The sequence below is a fragment of the Ostrea edulis genome, chromosome 1 (assembly GCF_947568905.1).
Source record: "Ostrea edulis chromosome 1, xbOstEdul1.1, whole genome shotgun sequence".
Taxonomy (NCBI): Eukaryota; Metazoa; Mollusca; class Bivalvia; order Ostreida; family Ostreidae; genus Ostrea; species Ostrea edulis.
The window spans coordinates 40,287,474-40,310,463 of NC_079164.1; the positions used below are offsets into that span (position 1 = coordinate 40,287,474).

Below are 22,990 nucleotides of genomic sequence, written 5' to 3' on the forward strand. Positions count from 1 at the left end.
ACATATCCAGTATTACTGTCGGTCTGTGTTCGTCGTCCGTTAACAATTGAACATTTCTAACGCCATAACTACCCTTCCAATGATCCCCGGCGTAGAGGGGTTTTGATTCTAGGGCGGGCCAAATTTACCATTTACATGTAGTCTTTATGTGTAAAACATTTAAATAACATCGTTTTACTATCCTTCCAATTATTTTTAAATTTTGTATGAAGCATCTTTAGGACAAGAGGAGCATAAATTGAGGACTCCTGCACCTGCTGGGCTTTGGGGGCAGGGCAAAAGCTGCCAAAAATTTACCAAATTTCAAATATCTTCTCTAAAACCGCACAACTGTAAGAAAATCTAAATGATAGTCATGTAGAGTAGAAAGGTCTCTCTACCAAAATTGAATACAGTGAAACTTCTCTAAACCGGCCAGCTGTCGGACCGAAAAAAAACCGGCCGGTTTGGAGGGGTGGCCGTTATACCGAGAATTTAGCATTTAGAGACATTTCAGCTCAATTTTTATTAGATATTTCATTGACATACCACAAACCATATAATATGGTGTTCAAGGACTATTATTTCACTATTGGAAATAAAATAATTTACTAACATGTTTATTTTCAATTTATAGCACTAAAACTAATTAAACATGAATAAACATTTTTACATTGACATGAATAAATAATGGAAAACATTCCGTTTAAATAAAACTGCATTTGATACAGGTATAGAAATCTGTAGACTAGCAGCATTTATGTAGAATTTCAGCTTATGTTTTTATAAACAAAACAAACACATAGCCATTTGATTGCTGCAATTAATACACAGAGTAGGTACTGCTCACTTTGATATGGGGATCTATGATCAATTATTAGTGGAGATCAAACTAGACCGCTTGTACCTACAGGTAATTATTACCAGAAATAGTCTTGCTGTAATCATCTAATTTTAACTTAAAATTTATAACATGATACATAAAGAAAACACAGAGGCCTATTATTGGAATTCCTCTTACCTTTAAAAACTCTGTTTACGTCCATTGCTTATATCGTTAACAAATTTGTTTTGACGTTTTTGAAAAGTAGAGTAGTAAAAATATAATTTTAATTGTGATGTTTCTTAGGAATTTTAAGTCTATGGAAACCTCCAAAAAATTATTTATCTACTGAAAATTATCATTAACAGTCATGGGTTTGTTGTTTATTAACTCCGCTTATATCCATAGTGCAACAATATGGCGTATTGAATGTAGTCATTCCATATGTGCATATTTGTTTATAACATTTCGTACCGAAATTTGAAAGGGTCCCTTGGATTAGATAAGCACCAATTAGCACCCTGGACAGCACAGGTAAACTAAAGAACTTATAGAGGCCACTTGTGTTTTTCACACCTCCGGTCGATAATTTCCCACCTGGCCGGTAGGTCAGTCATTTTTCACACCTGGCCAATCTTAATCACCCCTTTGGCCAAAATTTTCTAGTCTTCAAATAGTGGCCGGTATTATAAGGGTAAATTACACATGTTTGTTAACAATTGTACTTTAAAAAGTGGCCGATGTCCGGTTTTCAGGGGTGGCCGGTTTTGTGAGACTTTCTTTGTAAGGAAATATTAAGGTTTCTGCCGGGACTTTGAAAATCGGCCGATATTCAGGGAGAACCGGTTTTCTGAGGGGCCGGTTTGGAGAAGTTTCACTGTATTTCATGAATGACCCAAATTGTAAACTAAATAGATATCGAACAGTGGTCAATCTCATAACTCCTAATTAAGAGTTGGGTAAACAAGGACACCTGGACATACCAGAGGTAGAACTAGGTGTCTTGGAGGAGTAAACATCCCCTGTCGACCGGTCACACCCGCAGTGAACCCTATATTTTGACCAGGCAAACGGAGCAATACGTAGTCATAATTAGTGTGCAAAGAACAGCCTAACAATTAGTATGAAACATGTCAGACAGCATTTGACCCAAAGACAGATTGTGTTGGCAAACTAGATCGTTATACCAACCATAGAATTTGCCAAATGCTGACTTTAAATGAGACTGTTGAAACCCATATAACATCAACTTGTTTGTCAGTAGCCTGCCTCGATCTAAAAACTGATCATACGTAGAACAAACACCTTCAGTTGAGAGACATAAACACCATATGCAGGCAATATATTCAATAACAAGATGTGTTTGTGAAACACAAATGCCCCCAATAATGGCCAAGGTCACAAGGACAAATATCTTGGAACCAGTAGAAAATCTTGTCACAAGAAATGCTCATGTGCAATATGAAAGCTCTAATATTTACCATTTAGAAGTTATGACTATTATCAATTTTTTAAAAAGTAGGTCAAAGGGTTTAGTACCAACGGAAATGTCTTGTCAAAAGGAATACTCATGTGAAATATCAAAGCTCTATCACTTACTGTTCAAAAGTTATTAGCAAGGTTAAAGTTTTTAAAAAGTAGGTCAAAGTCACAAGGTCAAAAATGTTGGTACCCAAGGAAAGGTCTTGTCACAAGGAATACTCATGTGAAATATCAAAGCTCTATCACTTACTGTTCAAAAGTTATTAGCAAGGTTAAAGTTTCAGACAGAATTACAGACAGGACAAAAACAATATGCCCCCTGATCTTCGAAGCAGATGTGGAAGACTCTGTGGTGTCTTTTATTTTGAGTTCACTGAGTTATTTTGAATCAACATATGAATGAAAATTATCATTCTTAATAGACAAAATGTCGATATATCTAAATGTACATAGATTTTTTCTTTTCATGTAGAAGCTTTTGAATAAATTCTGCCTCATAAGAATATAACAGGTCAGCTAAGAGGAGCACAATTCGTGCCCATGAGAATTCCAACAGACTGTTGGAAGATCAGAATACCAAAGACCATGAAGGTATTGTGAATAAGGAACTCCAGGATCTATCAGCTCCAGAATACTTGTGCATAGAGTTGAGTTTGACAAAGTAATTTTTTGAATGACTGGTCACTACAGGTGAATATTTCCTTCTTCCATTTTTGTTGAAGAAGCAACTGTTTATAATGTCAAAAAGTCTAGTCTTTAATTTACAGTGAGGAATGATCATGTAAAGTGTTGAAAAGTCATGTTTTGATATTGTAGATTTGAGAAAAGCTTTGTGATTTCAAATTTACTGATAAAAGTTCTTTAGAATCTTTTAGAATCCTCATTTGATTTACAACACTTCTGGCATGCTTTACGTTTAGTAATTAATGAAATGTTTCGGTTTAAGGTGGTATACTGCACTGTCATAATGGCCGACTTCCTTTTAAAATACTAATGAAAATATAAACATTTGCAGTATACATGTAAGTATACATGTATTTCTTTTAAATTTGATTGCCTTGCTGGGATCTTTAGATCACAGGTTCAAGTCCAGCAGTGGTTTTAAATTTTTCTTTTTGCATTACTTTACACTAAAACAGCATTTTTCAACTAAATGAAGTAAATTTGAAAGTTTTAAATGTCAAAATATTTTTGTACAGAACACATCCTCAACTCCTCATCTGTATCAGATTTCTCTGATGTGTCAACTGTAACTTTGATTAAATTCATCCATTGCTAAATGACAAAAAAGAAAAAAGAAAAACACCAAAACTTTAAAATTTATTGATATCGACACATAAAAAATAAAACCTACCTCTAACAAATACTATTGATGCATATGGCACTAACTGTTGAAATAAGCTCGTTCTAACAAAAACACTAGTACATTTTCTCATATATACTTGTTACAATGCTTCTGATGTGACCCCAGAGAGCTTCGCCACTTAAACTTCATGCCACAGGAACATGAGTAACGAGTAGCGCTGTGCTTTCCCAGGGTATGTTCCCGCAGTGAAGCCTTCCCCCTTAGTTTCATCCCACAGATTGTGCAAGTATAAATGGACATTGCCCGATTTTTACACTTTAGTACGTGCATTTCCATTGATGCCTTGTCCGAGAACAGCATCTTACAATTTGGACAAGGATAAGGGCTTCCTGCAAATGAAGCCGAGGAATGTGCAGATTTTTCCTCGCCATGGTTACCTGTAAAGTTATGTTTTGCCATGTCAATCGATTTGTTTTGCGTCTTGCTGACATACTGCACTGGGAAGTTTTCACAAGATGATTTGTGTGTATTTCTATTAAATTCATCTTCATTTGGATTAGCTTTCACACTCTGTGATGAGAATATCTTGGACAGTGACGATGACATTTGATGATACAACTGCTGCATATTAAGTGCACCGAAACCAAAAGAGTTTTGATATTGCAGATACTGAGTCAGATTGACCATTGAATCTCCGATGGGAAATACCATTCCATATGGATTTCCTGAATTTTGCATGAAAATGTTACTTTCAGTTTGTAATGTATTTTTTGTTTCCTTTTGAAATTCAAAATCAGCATTTGTTGCAGCAGAGGAAACGCTTGTAGACTTTGAAGGCTCATGCGGTGTGTGTTGTATTTCAGCAGGTTGTGAACTATGCTGGCTTAACTGAAAATCAGATTTTGAAGTATTTTTATTGGTTGGCCATTTCACATTTGTTCGCTGTTTCAAACTTTCAATAATTTTCTGTGTAGCAGGTGAATTGAGATCCGTCTTCAAAGAGTTTGTTTGGGCTCTGCTACTTAGTTTAAGTGGAGCCACCTCTGTATGCACTCTTGGTTGTAAAGTGGATGAATCTTTGGGTTGGGAATCTGTGAAAGTATCAACAGAATTTGGTTTCAAAAACTTGTCCTTTAGGTCATTTAAGATGGTATGTACACCCGGAATTTTTCCTGTTCCATTGTCGTTTTCTATTTGCTTGGGCTGTAATGGCCGTTCTCTGTCTTGTCTGGAGACAGAAGGCAATGGCAATGAATCGGCAATACTGAACGACCCTTGCCTTTTCCTAGTGTATCTACACATTGTAGTTGGAAACGGTTTGTTGATGCAGGAAATTGTTCCACTACAACTCCGCCTGTGTCCACTAAAGGAACTCCTCCACTTAAATGTTTTGCCACATGTACAGGCATATCTCCTGATATTGCTGTGCTTTCCTTGCACATGTTCTCTAAGATAGGCTTCAGAGAGAAATTTCTGGCCACATATTTTACAAGGCCTCATCTGGGAATTTGGCTTCAGGTGATAGACACCCTGAATTCCATGTCTTTCCTGCAGATGTTGTACATAGGCGGGATAGCTTCCTAAAGTCATGTTACATATCCTGCAAATTCTGTGTTGAATAGTTTTGGTATTTGGTACATCAAATATATATCTACACTGCGAATTTTGGATATGAACATAAAGTTCTTGTGGAGACTTGAATGATCCAAGACAATTTGGGCATTGTGAAAATGTTTGATTAACTTGTTTTTGTACAGATGTATGATAATGTCTCTGCATTTCTAATTTGTCCTCTCTGGAATTTGATTTCTTGCTGAGATTCAACACATTTTGGTCCTCCCTATTCACTTGACTTGGTGATGAATTGTCAAAATTTCCGCCTTGCTTATTATGATGAAGTTGGCTCTCTTTTTTAAATTCACAAGACGCATTGACACGCTTTTCTTCCTGTACTCTGGAGATACTCATCGATACATTCATATTTGATAAATCAACCACCGCCACCTCATCTTCCATAAAGAAATTTTCAGATGTCTCTTTTACTCCCTGATCAGCGGGAACTTCATCCAGCACATCTGGAGATTTTTTATTGCTTTTCTGTTCCTTCATAGAACAGGCCTCCTCCTCCACACTGCTGCCTTTCTTTTCTGTAAGCACACTGGGCAAGTCTACATCTGCTGGTTGCTCTTCCTTCACTAACACCAGTGTATCAGCATTGGCTGACAAACTGCTTGTTGTTAAACCTCTGCTCTCTTGTAAATCTCTCGGAGATATCTCTTCTTTGTCCAGTTCTTCACATTCTGGTTGTTCTTCCTTACAGCTGATATAGGGAAGACTTTTGTCCAGCGTATACAAAGGCAAACTATCATTTTTAAATGAACTTAAATTTGGATCTTCTTCTGATCTGCTTGTCTCATCACCTTCGTGACCTCTGCTTGGTAGGTTTAGGCATTCACTATTACTTAATACTTCTATCTTGTTTGATAGTGAAGAGTTTTGAGTGAAGAGATTGTCACTTAATTTCACATCCATAAAATCTCCAGTGAATGGTTTGGTACACTTTGATTCCTCCTTTTGCAGATGGCAAGAGTTTTTATCTTTTCCAGGTAATCTGCAAGGCTTTGTTTGTTTTCCCACCTTACATTTTCTCTTGTGATGAAAAAACAAGCTTTTCCATTGGAAGTTTTGTCCACAGGTACAGCTGTATGGAGGCTGGTACAGTTTGTTTGAATGTGGCTTTTTGTTCAATCTAACCCAATGTGCTGCTCTCCGTCTAGATTTTCCAAACAGAAATTTTTGTGAGCAGATTTGTTTATGAAAGTCAAAACTTTTAGAATGCAAGAATGTTTTTCCACAAAATGGACAGGAGGCTCTACAAGATAATACTTTATCCTCTCCCTTTTCTTGAGTTTTCTTCAGACAACTCTGGTGCTTTAAAGCAAGATGAAATTGCATTTTTAATTTTGACTGAAACTGAATATAACAGTTTGGACACTTGAAATTTTTGGAAGTAGTTGACAAGTCTTCATTATGTTTGCTGGTCCCTGAAGACTGGAAACAAATACTCTCCAAACCTAGAAATGATATTGATTCATGAATAAAGATTGTAGCTAAATCCAAATCCTGACATTTTTGTTTGTTAATTTATACCATGTTGTTGTCTTATTGATAATTTCTTGTGACAGATTTTCAAACCTTATATGAATAAAAGATAACTTCATGAGGCATTTCCACTACTCCCATTTAAACATGTATTTATTTAAATAAATGATGCAAGTATACCTGACATTTTCCAGTTAGTTTCTATAGTATTGTCTGAAGATGTTGGAGCACTTTTGGAGAGTTTATATCTAAAATTCAGAATGAAGAAATTACATTTCTTGAAATAAATCATGCATATATGTAATTCATCAGATAAAGGCATTGAACGCTGGTCCCTGTTAGGTGTCAAGTCATCCCTGGTACACATACACTGTCTATAGAGTACACCCATTTTGGACTCCAGAGATACCAGAATTATAAAAAAACCTGTTCACAAACTTTTCATTTTTGCCACAGAAATGGACTTGAAAGAAAAAAACAGCCTTAAAAACTGAAATCAATTCAATGGCAAGGAACTATTCATCATGGATTCTAACTTCCAAGACTTCACAGTTTCATTGCAATGTAATTTTGTATATGTGGATGCTTTACTTTGGAGCAATATGAAAATTGTTTATTTCATTGTGGTTGTAATTTTATTGAATAACAGAATCTACAAAATCCACCAAAATTGAGGCCCACAAAATCCAATCAATTCACAGTATCATCCACTAAATATCCGATTAATTCACAGTATCATCCATTAAATATCCTAACAATCCATCGTATCATCCATTAAAAATCTAAACAATCCATAATATCATCCATTAAAAATCCTAACAATCCACAGTATCATCCATGTTAAAATCCCAACCATCCACCATATCATCCATAAAAATCCAATTAACTCACAGTATTATCCACTAAAAATCCTAACAATCCAGGGATAGACATTAACTTTTCCCCACATTTGCTCTTCGGGCAAGTAAACTCGAAGTTTTACTTGTCCGAATGAAAAACTTAGTTGTCCGATTTATATTTTAAATTCTCAACCTGTAATTCTAATTATCTTAATATCTCTCTCTGTCAATTGGTGATACAGTACGATATATTAGAATGGGCATTCGCTATAATCTGACGATTCAATAAAGAAAACAACAATATATGGAGTTGGGCTTTACTTTCTAATATTTGATATTCATCAAGCTTAACACAATTATTATGATAATCACATTTCCTACTGAAAAAATTACTTGCCCCATCGGGCAAGTGTGTATTGAGTTTCACTTGTCCGAACTGGGTTTTCACTTGCCTCGGGCAATCGGGCAACCATTAATGTCGATCCCTGCGTGACTCCACATATCATCCATGAAAAATCAAAACCATCCATAGTATCATCCGCTAAAAATCTTAACAATCCACAGATGTATCATCCATTAAAAATCCAATCAATTCACAGTATCATCTACTAAATACCCAGTCAATCCACATTTGCATCCACTAAAAATCCAATTAATCCACAGTATCATCCACCATTTGAACCGATAAATACAGTGAAACCTGCCTGATCCAACATGCACTGGGAGACAACTTTTATGTCAGATTAGACAGGATGTTGGTTTACTCAAAGTAAAGAGTATGAAAATAGATGATAGGGAATGAAAATAAAACCTGACTTTATAATGAGACAGAGTACACAGGTGTAGGATTACACAGGTGTCGGATTACACAGGTGTCAGATTACAAAGGTTTAACTGTATCATAAATCAAAACACCAGAAAACTGTACATATTTGCAAACAAGACGTTTTTGTGAAAACTAATGGCCCCATATAGCAGCCAGGTAATTCTGGTATCTAGAGAAAGGTCTCCTCACAACTGATAAGGAATACACAAGTGAAACATGAAAGCCCTAACACAAACCATTCAAACGTTATGACCAAGATTAAAGTTTTTGTGGACAAACAGACAGACCAAAAACCACATGCCCCTGAACCTCAAATTACAGGAGCATAAAATTTAAATACACAAACCGTACATTACACATTTATTTTACCTTTCATGCAGGTTAAGAAAATATTCCATCAAATCGCAGGATTGTGGATGATTGCTTTCTGATGACACAGCTTCAACACGCTGGAGGATATCCTGGCAGACCATGATGGAACGCAACTCACCATCGTGGATGTGCCTGTTGTCAGCAGACTCTGTCATTCTTTGTGGCTAAAAATTCTCACCTGTATAAAAAAAAATGTTTGCAAGTGAGAAACAATATTAAGAACCATTATATGATTGTTCCTCTGTGTATAATTACAAACCCCTAAACAGGGTGCAAACACTTTAAATATAACATTTTAGCACATTAAGAAAATGCATTGCTTTTAAAAGGTTTTTTACCAAATAATTCTGCTGAGTGAAAGTTATAAAGCAATATTGTATAGTCCAATGATGGATTGATGCATAGCTCGCAAAACAGTACAATTTTCTATTTAGAACCTTAGTTTGTATTAGAAAAATTAAAAGAATTCCATGTCATTTTATATATAAATTCCTTCCTACAAGCAAATCCACAAAGCGATTTGGTCCATTCTGGGTTTTTTTGCACTAAGGTAGACAGCCTCTATTAATTATAAAAGATTTCAACATGGTAGGAAAACAATAGGCCCATGAACAACACCACTCACCTGGGCAGGTGCTTTTTACACTTCAATTTTTTTTTTATTATTCCCCTTTCCATTGTGCCCCCTGCCCTGGTGCAAAAAAATGTAATTCTACATTTCATAAGAATGCTTGTGTGTATCCACCTGACAAAACATAGCCTTCAAAATTTTCAAAATATTTATTCCAATAGAAAACTTCAAACCCTTTATTTGGCCCTTTGAAACATGGTATGAACAAACTTGAATCTTCGATATAATTAGAAAGCTTTTGTGCAAAGTTTGGCTTTTAAAATACACACATACACACTACAATGAATATTTTTTAAAATACATTCCACTCTGTTTCCAAGTATATGAAATCATAAAAAATATGAATTAGGTTTTACTTAGAGTTGGCTCATATGTACATTTAACAATAGTCTAAATGAAACTGAAAGCTCAAATGGGCTGTTTAATCTGAAAACCGACTATAAATATATTTACAAATAGATTTACATAACTTAATTTAAATAATAAATAATATATGCACAAGATAAATTTTCAGTACATGCACTTACATTGAACTACATGATCCAATATAACCGTACTGATTAAAAATTAAATATAAATACTACTAAAAGTAGTGAGAATTATAATAAACGTCAAGATGTATGCTTTTGAGCCACCCTATACTTCTGAAACTATAAACAATGCTAGAAAGAAACTACAACACCAAATCAAATTCAACCATATGAAATAATTTCATATGAGACGAACTATACTATATAAATGCTGTGATATTTCATTATTCCACCCTTGCGTTACGGAACGGCTGACAATAAAATTTGGGTTGCTGAGCGCTTGATGTACAACAAAGAATGTACATTTATTCAACATGGCGTACACGCTGTATGATGTACACATAAAATATTACCAATGAAATGTTAAAAGCTTTAAGGCATACATTTGCATCTGGCCCGCTAATATTTAATAACAGAATTCCTTGTCTCACCTCTTATCCATATCTTTAGAAATCATGTTGTTTTTTTAATTAAACACATAAGCAGCAAAATTCAGCATGCAGCAGTGCGTACAAAATTAAAGGGAAATAACTCGTAGTTCCACAGTTTTCTACAGGGTGTGGCATAAGTGTTACTGCTGCAAATGATGACTGATCATTCTCTTAGTATCACTTGCAAGATGTACACTTCTCACGTTAATCTTTAAAAAGAGTGATGGGACTCCTATCAAAACAAAAAACAAAAAAGGGATATGCGTATTGTTTCATATCGGCTAAACATAAATTTATTCAACCAATTTGGGCCCACAGAGGAGCAGAGGAGCATTAACACTAACAGCTTGAATTAACGGTGCGGAGCTTGTCCGAACATCATGCAGCAGCAGCAGATATACACGTAGATCTCTATTTTTACTACAAAGTAGTTTTGAAATTAGTTAGTAAAGTAAAAAGTAAGTAAATTTTAAAGTCGGTACTATGTACATTTAACAAACCAACACAAGCTCTGTAGAGCTTTAATTTTTAACTGACTAGATCACATACATGTCAAAGATAAAATTAAGATACATGGCATGCATGTACACATATACACAGACATATCGCAGATTAACAAAAGAACACAAATAAAATAAAACATTTTATGCAAGAATATATACAGATACGAAGGCATAAGATTTAGAGGAAGAAATAAAACACGACAATCATTAGAATTGAATGTATATAAAAAGCAGCAGTAAGATTCAAACAACATGCACAAAATACGGTGGCTGGTTTAGGAAATGTGGACGAGATATCTTATATATTGAAAAACCGTTCCCACTAAATTTATTTTATTCCTACGAAATGAAATTCGTTCCTAGAAAATAAAATTCGTTCTCATGAAATTAATTTTGTTCCCATGCATGAAATATTAATCGTTCCAACTTAATTAATTTCGTGATTGAACTATCAAGATTCTGGAAATTGATAGGAAATGCTAGTTTTTAAATCAATAATTATGTTATTAAAAGGTATCTGTAAAGTGCGAAACGAAATCGAAACGAAATCTACCGAAACGAAACGAAACCCACTGAAACGAAACGAAGCAGATTGTATAACCCAACTCTTTTAATTATAATAATTTAAAATGGTATCTTAGGCCCCTGTGAAAGTTACCACATGTAAATAAAATTCGCCTCTCCTTTGATGTAGGCCTTCGGCTTGATTGATACAAAGTTTTAAAAGTTGGAAGGGGGGTGAGTAAGCACCAAGTACATATCCGAAGTGGATTAAATACCATGTGCAATTAGTTTCGGATCCATAAATTTCAGAACGGAGGGTTACAGCCTCACAGGTCAGAAGTCTGGGGAAACACACTACACAAGGGGTGGGATCGCCGGCGTTAATTGGATCCGCCTTTGGGCATAAATACATTTCAGTATTTTTTGCTCTAAAGACAAATCTATGTCCCGTAAATCGCGGTATCTTGTTTCGGAAAATGTACTAAACGATAAAAGAAACAACAATTTCTTCCACTCCAGGAGAAATAAATGACAAACTCTTTTGATTTCTTGATGACTTTTTTGGGAGAACTTAATTTTTTTCCAAAAAACCCTTAAAATTTGTATCATTTTATTAATTTCACCTTATTAAAATGATAGAAAATGGTACAAATGACTAAATAGGAGAAATATTTCAAGCCCCATAAAATCTGTAAAATCATGCAGGAGCTTCCGGGGGCTTTGCCCCCTGGACCCCCACCAGGGCTTCGCCCTGGACCCACTGCCTCATAAAGTGGCGCCCCCGTAACCGCAATTCCTGGATCCGCCCCTGATATAATATGGTATATTATTTAATTTTTTCCATTATTGAAAGTACTCACACCTCAACAGTTAGAGACAAAATAAGAGGTTAAGAGCTCTTCCTGCTTTCAACTTTCTCAGACACCAGCTTCTTCAAACAATGTATCTATGCCCAAAGGCGGATCCAACGCCGGCGACCCCACCCCTCGTTTAGTGTGTTTCCCCATACCTCCGAGGCTGTAACCTACGTTCTGAAATTTATGGATCCGAAACTAATTGCACATGGTATTTAATCCACTTCGGATATGTACTTGGTGCTTACTAACCCACCCACCCCTACCTTTCCAACTTTTAAAACTTTGTATCAGTCAAGCCGAAAGCCTACATCAAAGGGGAGGCGAATTTTATTTATATATGGTAACTTTCACAGGGGCCTAAGATACCATTTTTAATTATTATAATTAAAAGAGTTGGGTTATACAATCTGTTTCGTTTCGATAGGTTTCGTTTCGGTAGATTTCGTTTCGTTTCGGTAGATTTCGTTTCGCTTCATTTCGATTTCGTTTCGCACTTTACAGGTACCCAGTTATTAAATACGTTCATGAACATTTACATATCTCTGAAATGAAAATCATCCATTAAATTCATTCATAAAATCAAACTTGTATATTCTTTTAAAAACTTCAATTTTGGAAGTGTTTGTATATATTTCATATGACTGAAAGTTTAAAAAATTTTGTTTCGTGAGAACGAACTATCTAATGGAAATCACAATTTTTAGATCTGCACCGTATATGCAGAATATACGGGTCGGATCTAAGAAGTACAGTTTTAATTACATTGTTAGAACGAAATTTGATCTCGTAGTTGTGAAAAAAAAATTATCACCCACTAGCACACTGGTACAGTTATTAAAAAATCACCCACTGGCACTAAACCAGCCACTGTAGTTAAAAATCCAAGACAGCGCAAGTAACGATGGATATACTTACACTCACACGATTTAGATCTATACATGAATTATATAAGCTCTTCTAAACTGTCGCTATTTAACTGTTCCTCATATCCAGTAATTTGATTGGCCTTCATTTATACTTTTGAACACCCAATCCACATTTATGAATATATAATAATGGGGAAAAAATAGCGGGGACCCAAGTTTCATTTTATAAGACTGTGTGAAAAATTGTACATTAATTTTCTTTCTTTAAAGACTGTGGGTCCTCTTTAACGATCACTGAAATCTTAACATCAGAAATTTTGAAACACCATCTAATGCCATGTTTGCAGAACTTAACTTGTTGCCTCTATCAGATTACTAGTACTTTGTCTATAGAAAAAAGTCATTTTAGTGTATAAAGTTTTACATGGTATAATGCCAGATTATTTAAATGTTTTTAAATATGTATCAGAAGTCAGTCAGAGGCAAACTAGAAATTCTGATTCAAATATATTGTATATACCCAGGGCAAAAACGGAATATTTTAGAAGATCTTTCAGCATTTCAGGGAGCACAATGTGGAAATGCTTTATTTGTTTTTTGTTTCTATTGAAAAACCTAATACGCATAGTACATATAAGTGAAGTAATTATTCCCCTAATTAGTTCTTTATGTCCTAGGTATAAGGAACAATTGAAGTGATATAAACTGGTCAATCAAATCATACATAATGGGACGGGGCCGGCGATCCCAACACCAACCTCCTACAGTGAAGCATATATATACACTAAGTGATACATCGTGGAAGTACCCGGGGGGGGGGGGGGGGGGGATCTTCGCAAGTCAAGGGTTTCAGTCCACTCCCCACAAACGCGGAAAACCCCTCGATAGACTTGCCGGGGGAGATGTAGGAGGATCGATAAAGACGCTGCATGGAAGTTTCGTTGAACATTACTATATACAGGATTGAAGCCCCCGTGAAATAAAATACAAGGTAGGGACTCTAATCTAGAAACTTGGTCTGGGCTCCCCCCCCCCCCCCCCCCCCCCCCCCCCTCTATTCCATGTTTCTTCCTTTTTTTCTTGTAAAATAAAGTTTTTAAGAATTTTTCTTCAAGAATATCCTATCAAATTTAATCTATATAAAGGAATGTGAATGTAGTAGCAGTTACAAATTTGCACAATATAATCCGTTTCTATCCGGTCGAAAATGTTTAATCTATCCCATGGGAAAAATAAAGAGTGGCCTTGACCTAATTCAGGAAGCCATTAATAACTCTGGCGGTTTGTTTGAAACGGACAGAATGGAGAATTTCAAAAAGCTGCACCTTCCTTGGAACTTTGGAAAACGGTATAATGTAATAAAGGGGAAAGAAAACTCTTATTATAATACACCGAGTTCAAAGATTGATGAAACAATAGATACTTACGACGAGGAAGATCAACCCAGGCAACTTCGGCGCAACACAAGTCTGACGCGATCTGTGAGGGACGTAGTAGGAACATTGCGACAGGTTTGTTTGTGTTAGATTAGTTAACATATACTTTTAAATAATTTTCCCAATTTCTTTTCATTAAATAATAGTGGGGTGTTATCTTCAGGAAATAAGTTAAGTGCTTTGCTTTTAAATTTCACTTAAAAGAATGTTTTCCGTAGACATGGTAGATGGACATGGACTACCAATATACTAGTATGATATACCATATTTTTGTGATATGGCACCTCAGTTTCATTCTTGTTGAATATTCTAACAAGTGTTCATGCTTTTTGAATTGGACAATGCCTAAAACTAAGTGGACACTGCGGCTGCACTCCACATATGGAAGGAAGAAGAATGTTTAATTATTTTCTTTTCCACAGAAATTCAAAACAACAACAAAGAGACGAATGAGATTCAGTGACCATGAAGAGATTTCTTCACCAACCCATTCAAAGATAAGAAAACCTAAAAGGAGCAAAAGCAATTCCAAATTCCCAGCTACTCCTAAAAATTCAAAGAGTACAGTTGTTTACAGAGAAGTGAAGTTGTACTCCCCTTTTGCAATTGAAACCCCACCAGCTAAAACACCCCCTGGTATAAGGACATCAACACGTAGTCGTATGCAGTAAGTCATCTTGCATGTATTGAATGTTATAAACATATTTATGTTATTTTTACTAGCCATATTAATGTAGCCCTTCCCCTTCTGACATTTCTGGAAAGCTATATATGTCACTTTGAACATGTAAATAATTAATTTCCAAGGCAAACACAGTAAATTGTAATACAATACTCATCCTACTGAGCACTTAGAAAATTGGATAAGAGAGGTGGTTATTCAGAACTTTGTTTTGAAATATTTCGAATTTTCCATTCATGTTTTGACTCTGAGAAATGTTTGAATATATATTGAATTCTAAATGATTTATTGTTATACTTTCCTTTATGATAATGTAATCCACTCAGGTATTAATTAGTAATTTATTATTTCAAATCATCAAAATAACATAGTAAATACACAGATATGATAGCTATTACCGGGATAAGGTAAGGCATACTGCATTTAATAGGGGCTCTTAATTTTTGCATGTTGAGAAGAAAAATCCTGGGGGCAATCTACATGAGCGGATCAAGGGATCTGATTTTAATCAGATTGAAAAATTTAATGCGTATACATATTTGTAATAAATAGGTTTTTATGTCAAGGTGAAAGGTTGATGCTTTCATTGAGAAATGAAATACATTGTACACTGAAACAGTAAAGGTTAATTACTGACAAAACATGATGTTACAATAGTAAATGTAAATACTAATACAGATGGTATAATGGTTAAAAAAGTTAATGAAGGTAGATGTTCATATCTAGAAACAAATTATTTCATTCAATATTGGAAATGGATGCTTCAGATTTCACCAGATGGAGACTCCGACTCGACTGAGGAGGGAAGTTGAATCTCTTACAGCCAATATGCAGGCTCTGGCCACACTCTCTCCTAATGAGCTGCAGCAACGGGCAACCAGGTAACACAACACTTAAATATTACATAGAATAATGGAAAAGTTGTACGAAAGATACATTTCAAACAATGCTGTGTTAAATTGTAGGCAACGTGGGAAATCTCCGCTGACCAATGGGAGTTTTCAAAGAACAGGAATTAGAACAAGTCTGAGATTACAGAATCGTCAGAAGATGGAAACAAACCTCCTGTGAATCACTATTCTGCTTTAGTTTTGGAGGAAGTCATCTCAATTATGAAATATGCATGCCTTTTTACTAATTTGGACATTATGTATATTGCATGTACTTCAGAAATATTTGATAATGTAAAATTTTAAACTTTTAAATTGTACTGCTACATTATCGTACATGTACTGGGTATATGTGCTATGTTAATATTAGTTATTGGCATTCTATACATGTATATGTATGTTACTTCTTTTTTTTATTTTGTACATATAATCATGTACTATGTTACCTTAATGACAACATACTTGGATAGTTGTGAATTCCTTTCCCTTCTTGCTGTCTTTCTTTCACTGTGATTTCATCCACGCAAGCTGGAAATTTTAGTAGTCAAGACAACTGGAAAATGTGGTTTTGTCTGTTTCGTGTAAAATTTTATAGTTTTACATGCATAAAATGTGCAATTTTTTTTTTATCTCATTTTATTTGTACATGTATTAACTTTATATAAACCCTCATAGTTTTAGTGATTTTATGGAAAGCAGTGCTTTTTGGAATTTTAATTCATTACTTACATGTAGTAATTGGAAGAACCTTCAGAAATCAGAAGTATTTGTCAGACTGCAATGAATCAAGATATGTGTTAGAACTTCATTGTGGGTATATAAAAACCAATATTCTTTTAAATTCATTCTGTACCACTGAATCCATTGTAGGGGGCATTTGTGATATGGGTGGAAAGAATCATTTTTTGATAAAATAATGTTGGTGCTTTAATTATTTTCAAGGTTTGATTTGAATTTAGTGTAGATTTTATGTGTTTGCTGGTTTGTTGTATTGTACAATGAGATTTCTAACACAGTACTCTTAGTCAATTAAGACTACCTCAGGTCAAGAAGAGATCCTTAATAATAATACAAGTTAAAAGCTTTTAAATGTGTTTCTTTAGAGATTCATGCGTAATGTATGTGTATTTTGAAATTCTATTAAAGACGCAAAGCTACTAAACAATCAAGATATTTGTATTTGTTGTTTATGTCATTACAGATACTGATTAGTTGCCAACGTTGTGGATGACAAGAATATTTACAAGGAAGTCTTGAATTTTAGCTCGATAAGTGAGAGATTTTCAGACTGAAATTTGTCCGATTGCTCTTGTTAACTTTTCACATCTTCAACTTCTCCAGAACCACTCAGCCAATTTCAATCAATTTGAAACTTGGCACAAATCATTCTTCGGTAAAGGGGATTTAAGTTTGTTTTAAAAAAAAAAAAAAAAAAGGCCATGTCCCCTTCAAAAAGAAATAATGAAGAAAAGACAAAAATAGGTCATTTAAAAATCTCGAGAACCACTGGGTCAGAAAAGTTGAAATTTACATGAAAGCTTCCTGACATGGTGCAGATTCAAGTTTGTTCAAATCATAGTCTCTGTGAGTAAGGTCACAATAGGGGATCAAAGTTTTATAGGGAAAAAACTTTTATTTCAATAACATCAGAACCATGATTAATTAAGTAGTGAAGATTCAAGTTTGTTCAAATTGGGCCTCCAAAATTCTTATCTCAATAACAGCAGAGTCATAACCTTTGTATGAGGAGTGTTTTTAAAAGTACATTTATTGTGGCATATGACCTAAAAATAAGGCAGGGGCTGCCAAGAAGTCTCCAGTAGGACCATGGCAACACCTTGATAGCGCTAAAGATACTAGCATTTATTGTAGAATGACTTGCTTGTCTTTAGGCAATTCTAAGAAAATGTACATTGTTAAGGTCAGTGGGAAAAGTATTAAAACTGAGTATATCAAATGATAAAGAAATCATTTGTGTAAAGGATCACAGCAATCTAATTAAAATCGGACTTCATAGATCCGCGCCGTATACTCTGTGTAACACCAACCTCCTACAGTAGCGATTGTCAGTCTGATTAAAACCAGCCCCCCTTCTCCTATCGTCGACTGTAGCGATTGTGAGCATATCTTTGGATCTGATTTTAATCAGATTGAGGATCACAGGCACTTGTTTCTGTGAATAAATTATGACGTGTTATTATTAGTATAATATATATTTATATATACAGACGTCATTTACAGAAACAAGTGCATGTGTAAAGGATGCAGAATCCGGCCCCTATTTAAAATGTGAAGGTCACCTCCATTATGATTAGAATTTTTAGGTCACCTGAGTTATTGCAATTGGTTGTCGTCCGTCATCATGTGTTAACAATTGAACGTTTTTGACTTCTTGATAACTACTGTTCCAATTCTTTTCACATTTGGTATGGAGCATCTTTGGGACAAAACAACTTACGACAAAGCCTCAAGTCTTAAATTCTATTACACAGTTATTACTTTGAATGAATTAAGTAAAACTTTTCTAAGGTTTAATTTTCAACATTTTTGTTTTAAAATGTCGCATTTGGGGTGAATGATCTTACAATAAACTGGTAAATTCCAGTATGTAAAGTTGGTCGTAAGTCGTAAGTTCTTTTGTTAAAAGCAATTAAATTGTAATTTTCAGGATCCTCAGGTTAGAGGTTCTGACTCCAGGGTGGGGCCAAACTTGGTATATATATAGTGTATATGTGCAAAACATATAAATGGTATCAGCTTTAATGCCATTGATACTAAATTGAAACTAAATGGATATATTTAGAAGGAGTAGGTTAAGTCCGCCTTTACCAAAATTGTAAATTTCATGATGCTAGGGAGTAAGGGTTTGATTTCAGGATTTGAAGGACTTCTTTTGCTGATCCTGTATAAAATCTAAATCCATATTTAGGAATAGCAGAAAAGATAGTCCGAAATATCCGACGTTTTCGGGTTTTTTTTTTTTTTATGATTTTGATATCCACCGTAAATATCAAAATCATAAAAAAGCCAAGAAAACGTCAGATATTTCGGACTACAGAGAAGGATGTACAAAAAATGGTGAATTTAGCAACCCCAGGGTTTTGACTCTAGGATGGGTCCAAATTAGTCATATCGTTTAATATTTTACACATGTATATCATATGTGTAGCGGTCACCCAGGTTCGATCGCCGGTGGCCAGTTAGCTCAGTTCGTAGAGCACCTGACTAGAGATTCAGGGGGGGGGGGTGTCCAATTCCAGTCTGGTCCGTTGCATTGTCTCCCTTCCTGTGACATATATATTTTTTTTTTTTTTTTTTTTTTTAATGATTTCATAGTTTATTACTCATATTAATACCATCAGTAGTACAATAGCACAGGTACAATGCAATACATTGCAGAAAAAATATAGATACAAATTACAACAGTTTTATGAAATGTTCAATAGCATTTGTTTTCAATGCATAATTACTATACTTTATAACTTTACACCACAAAACTGTACACTTCTTGACATGATTTGATATGCTATATTCAGTTTCTTCAAGATTACTTAGTCTACAAAACATTTTATATTTGTATATTTTCAAAGCAATGAAGGAAATAAAGTTATTAAGCAGGCGTGTGCTTTGATTACATTCAAAATAAAAACCAATAACAATACTTTTCCATTGAATATTGACTTTGCACGCCAAAGACACCATATTCCAAACCAATGAAACATTTTTACACTCATATATAAGATGTCTCATATCTTCTGTTTCTAGACACAGAGAACATTTGTCAGAAGATTCTTTTTTCCATTTAAACATGTATTTTTTACAGGAAAGCAAATTATGCATCAGTTTATAATTAAATTCAGCAATATTTCTATCTAAAGCTAACTTGATTTTTTGTTGATAAATGTGTTTCCACATTTCTTTACTGACATTATATTCTTTGTGATATAAATTATGGTGCTTAGGTGATATAAACAATTTACTCAAAAGTATTTCATAGAAAAATTTACATTTTTGTTTTTCAACCGTACAATATTTATTAGTAAAATTGAAATATCTTTCATCTTTTATGTTTATAAATTTTGATTCGTATCCATGAATTTTCTCTCTTATGTATTTAAAAGCTGATTTGACTATTTTATATTCACAAAGTACATTTGCTTTTTTGCAAATTTCTTTGCTTATTTCATCAATGGTCTTAAAACCGCAATCATTGAACAAATCTTTTACATATTTAATATTTTTTATCCAATTTTTAAAATATATAGTCTTGCCATTAAACAAAAAATGCTTATTGTTCCAAATTGGTTCTTGTAATATTTCGTTATTGTTCATATTTTGCACATTAGGAATTTTTTTACATTGATTAAAGTAAATAAACACCTCTTTATAAAATTGTGGAAGTTTGGTAAATATATCAAAGTTCTTTAAATCAGTACAATTCATTTTCAATATATATTCTAGATTTACATTATAAGCTCTTAATAGTTTATCAAGGTGTGAACGTATAAAGTTATGACCGTCATTTTTTATAAGTCGCGGTATCCAGGCAGCTTTCAATGCATGGAATTTAGTAAGTATATCTATTAAGCATCCAATAACCCGGAAAATGACAAGTATTCTAAATGGAAACAGGTTTGTCTATGCCAAACCTCTTCCCCAGGGAAAATCTTTGCCAAGATCAGCTATTTGTGCGGGCTTAAAATGTCTCATCTATCACAAAGGTCAACCTTCAAATAAACAGACGCCTATGTGTACTAACTGCTGGGGCGAGCATTGGAGATCCCAGTGTACGAAAACCAAACGCTGCAGAATCTGTCTACAAGAAGGACATGATCCAGGATCTGAATTATGTGATGCCTTTGTAGAAAACCAGAAGGAAGTAATGTCTTTTGCTGGTTCTGAAAATCCTCTTTCCAACTTTTTCCCGTGCTCCCTACATGTATTTGGCGTTCACCATCAATCCTCCGAACACGCATTTCAGTATGTCAAGGCCATTCGAAATGGAGACATCCAAAAAGCGCAGGCTATTCAAGATGTAAACTCAGCCTTAGAAGCCAAAAAATTGGGGAAAGAGATTCACAGCAGTGATGAATTCCTGTCTAAGCGAGAAGAAGTAATGGAGGAAATTCTAAAGGCTAAATATAATCAAGTGGAAGAATATCACGCTGTACTGAAGAAAAGTACGCCCTCCACTATATATGCTGAAGCCGTCTACGACGATTTCTGGGGCACTGGCCTAAATCGGATAGGAACGGATCACACAGATCACAATAAATGGCCCGGCAAAAATATCATGGGTAAGCTTACTCACAAAATCGCTTGTGAAAACAGACCCCCGAGTCGATCAATATCCGTCCCCAGGAACACTCAGTTGTCGGACCAGAGGAACATCTCAGACATGCTCAGCAGCATTCAAAAGAACGATGCTAAAAAGCCGAGAACTGGACGAAACTCCCGAAACAGGAACACAAAAAATAGTGTTAATTCAAAAAAAGAATGTGATCAATCTGTCAATACGCCACAACCAGTGACAACGGATAGGTAACAATCATATATTGCGATTCACGGACTGAAACTGGACAATGGAATTAGATATCTACAACTTATACAAAACTATCTTTTTATATTTTTTTTTGCAATTTTATAGATATGCAAACTTTCTTCAACTTATATACATATGCATGTATTTACATATTACTGTATTTTTCCTCAAATTATAGCCTAAATGGATAAGTTTGAAATACTGTCGGTAAATGTTCGAGGATTAAACTCGGACGAAAAAAGAGTTAAGTTATATACATGGTTAAATGATATGAATGTAGATATTATCTTTTTACAAGAAACACACTATATTGAGAAAAATATATTTAAATATGACTCAAGGTGGTTCGGTAAATCGGTTCATTGTTTTAGTGATTCACCTTTTAGTAGAGGTGTTAGCATTCTTTTTAAAAAAGAATTAAAACTAGAAATAATTGAAAAACACGCATCATTGGACGGAAGAAGATTGTTTTTAAAAGCAAAAATACATGGAAAAATAGTTTCACTTGTAAATATTTACGCACCAAACACTATAAAAGAAAGATGCACATTCTTTAAAAAATTGAACAATTTTCTGCAAAAACAAGGTATAACAGAAGATGACAATATCATAATATGCGGGGATTTTAACTGTAAAACAGATAACTTTCATGACCAAAGTACGTCGAAGCTTAAAAAGATTGTTTGTTCTTTTGATTTGTATGATACTTGGCAATCAACACATCCAACTTTTAAAGGTCATACATGGTGTAATTCAGAGGATATCCCTAGTAGTAGAATCGATTATATATTTCTGAATAGAAACTTTACATTCGATTTAAACAATATAATCATACGAAAAATTCCAGGTACAAACTTTGGGAAAAGAATGTCTGACCATAGGTCATTAAAAATAACGTTTAAAATAGATGCAAATAAAAGGGGAAATGGATATTGGAAACTTAATAACTCCCATTTAAATGATTTAAACTATAAAAATGAAATTCATAGAATTATCGATGAGATACATAATGAAGAATTAGACCCAGTAGATAAGTGGGAAACATTCAAAATAAAATCTCGGGATTTTTCTATTCAGTTTTCAAAAGAATCAAATCTAAATACAAAATATCGCATTAAATCAATAGAAAAAGAAATAAATGGTATAGAGGAGCTTGATTCTTATAGTATAGATATGAATAAAAAACGTAATCTAGAGTCAGAACTAGATAAGTTATATGACAAAAAATGTAAAGGTGCCTTCGTAAGGTCACGATCAAAATGGATGCTGGAAGGCGAAAAATGTTCAAAATTCTTTCTAAATTTAGAGAAAAGTAGGCAGAAACAAAGTGTCATAAAAGAATTGAAAGTTAATGAAGATACTCGCATAGAAAACACCAACGATATTTTG

At 34.3% G+C, this 22,990-nt stretch overlaps 2 protein-coding genes and 1 long non-coding RNA gene across 4 annotated transcripts; 2 read left to right on the top strand and 1 right to left on the bottom strand.

The window, feature by feature from the left end:
• The first annotated feature begins 784 nt into the window (after nucleotides 1-784).
• On the top strand, nucleotides 785-10,418 carry LOC130050052 (uncharacterized). 2 transcript variants are annotated; one of them, XR_008798439.1, is made up of 2 exons: nucleotides 785-892; nucleotides 8,738-10,418. It is a non-coding gene; the product is annotated as an uncharacterized LOC130050052 (long non-coding RNA). The 2 variants fall into 2 exon arrangements; XR_008798433.1 differs by lacking the exon at nucleotides 785-892 and adding an exon at nucleotides 1,207-1,336.
• On the bottom strand, nucleotides 3,592-10,418 carry LOC125656448 (uncharacterized). The gene is made up of 4 exons (XM_048887054.2): nucleotides 10,322-10,418; nucleotides 8,727-8,907; nucleotides 6,873-6,940; nucleotides 3,592-6,664 (listed from the first exon to the last, which is right to left on the bottom strand). Exons 2-4 carry the CDS (start codon nucleotides 8,882-8,884, stop codon nucleotides 3,717-3,719), a joined length of 3,174 nt encoding a protein of 1,057 aa, XP_048743011.1. The 5' UTR covers nucleotides 8,885-8,907; nucleotides 10,322-10,418; the 3' UTR covers nucleotides 3,592-3,716.
• A 3,856-nt stretch (nucleotides 10,419-14,274) lies between these two features.
• LOC125657181 (uncharacterized) lies at nucleotides 14,275-17,228 on the top strand. Its single transcript, XM_048887876.1, has 4 exons — nucleotides 14,275-14,562; nucleotides 14,910-15,154; nucleotides 15,937-16,050; nucleotides 16,135-17,228. Exons 1-4 carry the CDS (start codon nucleotides 14,275-14,277, stop codon nucleotides 16,238-16,240), a joined length of 753 nt encoding a protein of 250 aa, XP_048743833.1. The 3' UTR covers nucleotides 16,241-17,228.
• Nucleotides 17,229-22,990: the final 5,762 nt, after the last annotated feature.

Excerpts from the sequence above, each read along its gene's own strand:
- LOC125656448 (XM_048887054.2), bottom strand. The coding sequence starts at position 8,884 with ATGACAGAGTCTGCTGACAACAGGCACATCCACGATGGTGAGTTGCGT. Across the intron at positions 6,941-8,726 it reads TTTCTTAACCTGCATGAAAG|ATATAAACTCTCCAAAAGTG; the intron begins GTAAAATAAATG and ends TCTGAATTTTAG. Across the intron at positions 6,665-6,872 it reads AACTAACTGGAAAATGTCAG|GTTTGGAGAGTATTTGTTTC; the intron begins GTATACTTGCAT and ends TATCATTTCTAG.
- LOC125657181 (XM_048887876.1), top strand. The coding sequence starts at position 14,275 with ATGGGAAAAATAAAGAGTGGCCTTGACCTAATTCAGGAAGCCATTAAT. Across the intron at positions 15,155-15,936 it reads TCAACACGTAGTCGTATGCA|ATTTCACCAGATGGAGACTC; the intron begins GTAAGTCATCTT and ends TGGATGCTTCAG. Across the intron at positions 16,051-16,134 it reads CTGCAGCAACGGGCAACCAG|GCAACGTGGGAAATCTCCGC; the intron begins GTAACACAACAC and ends GTTAAATTGTAG.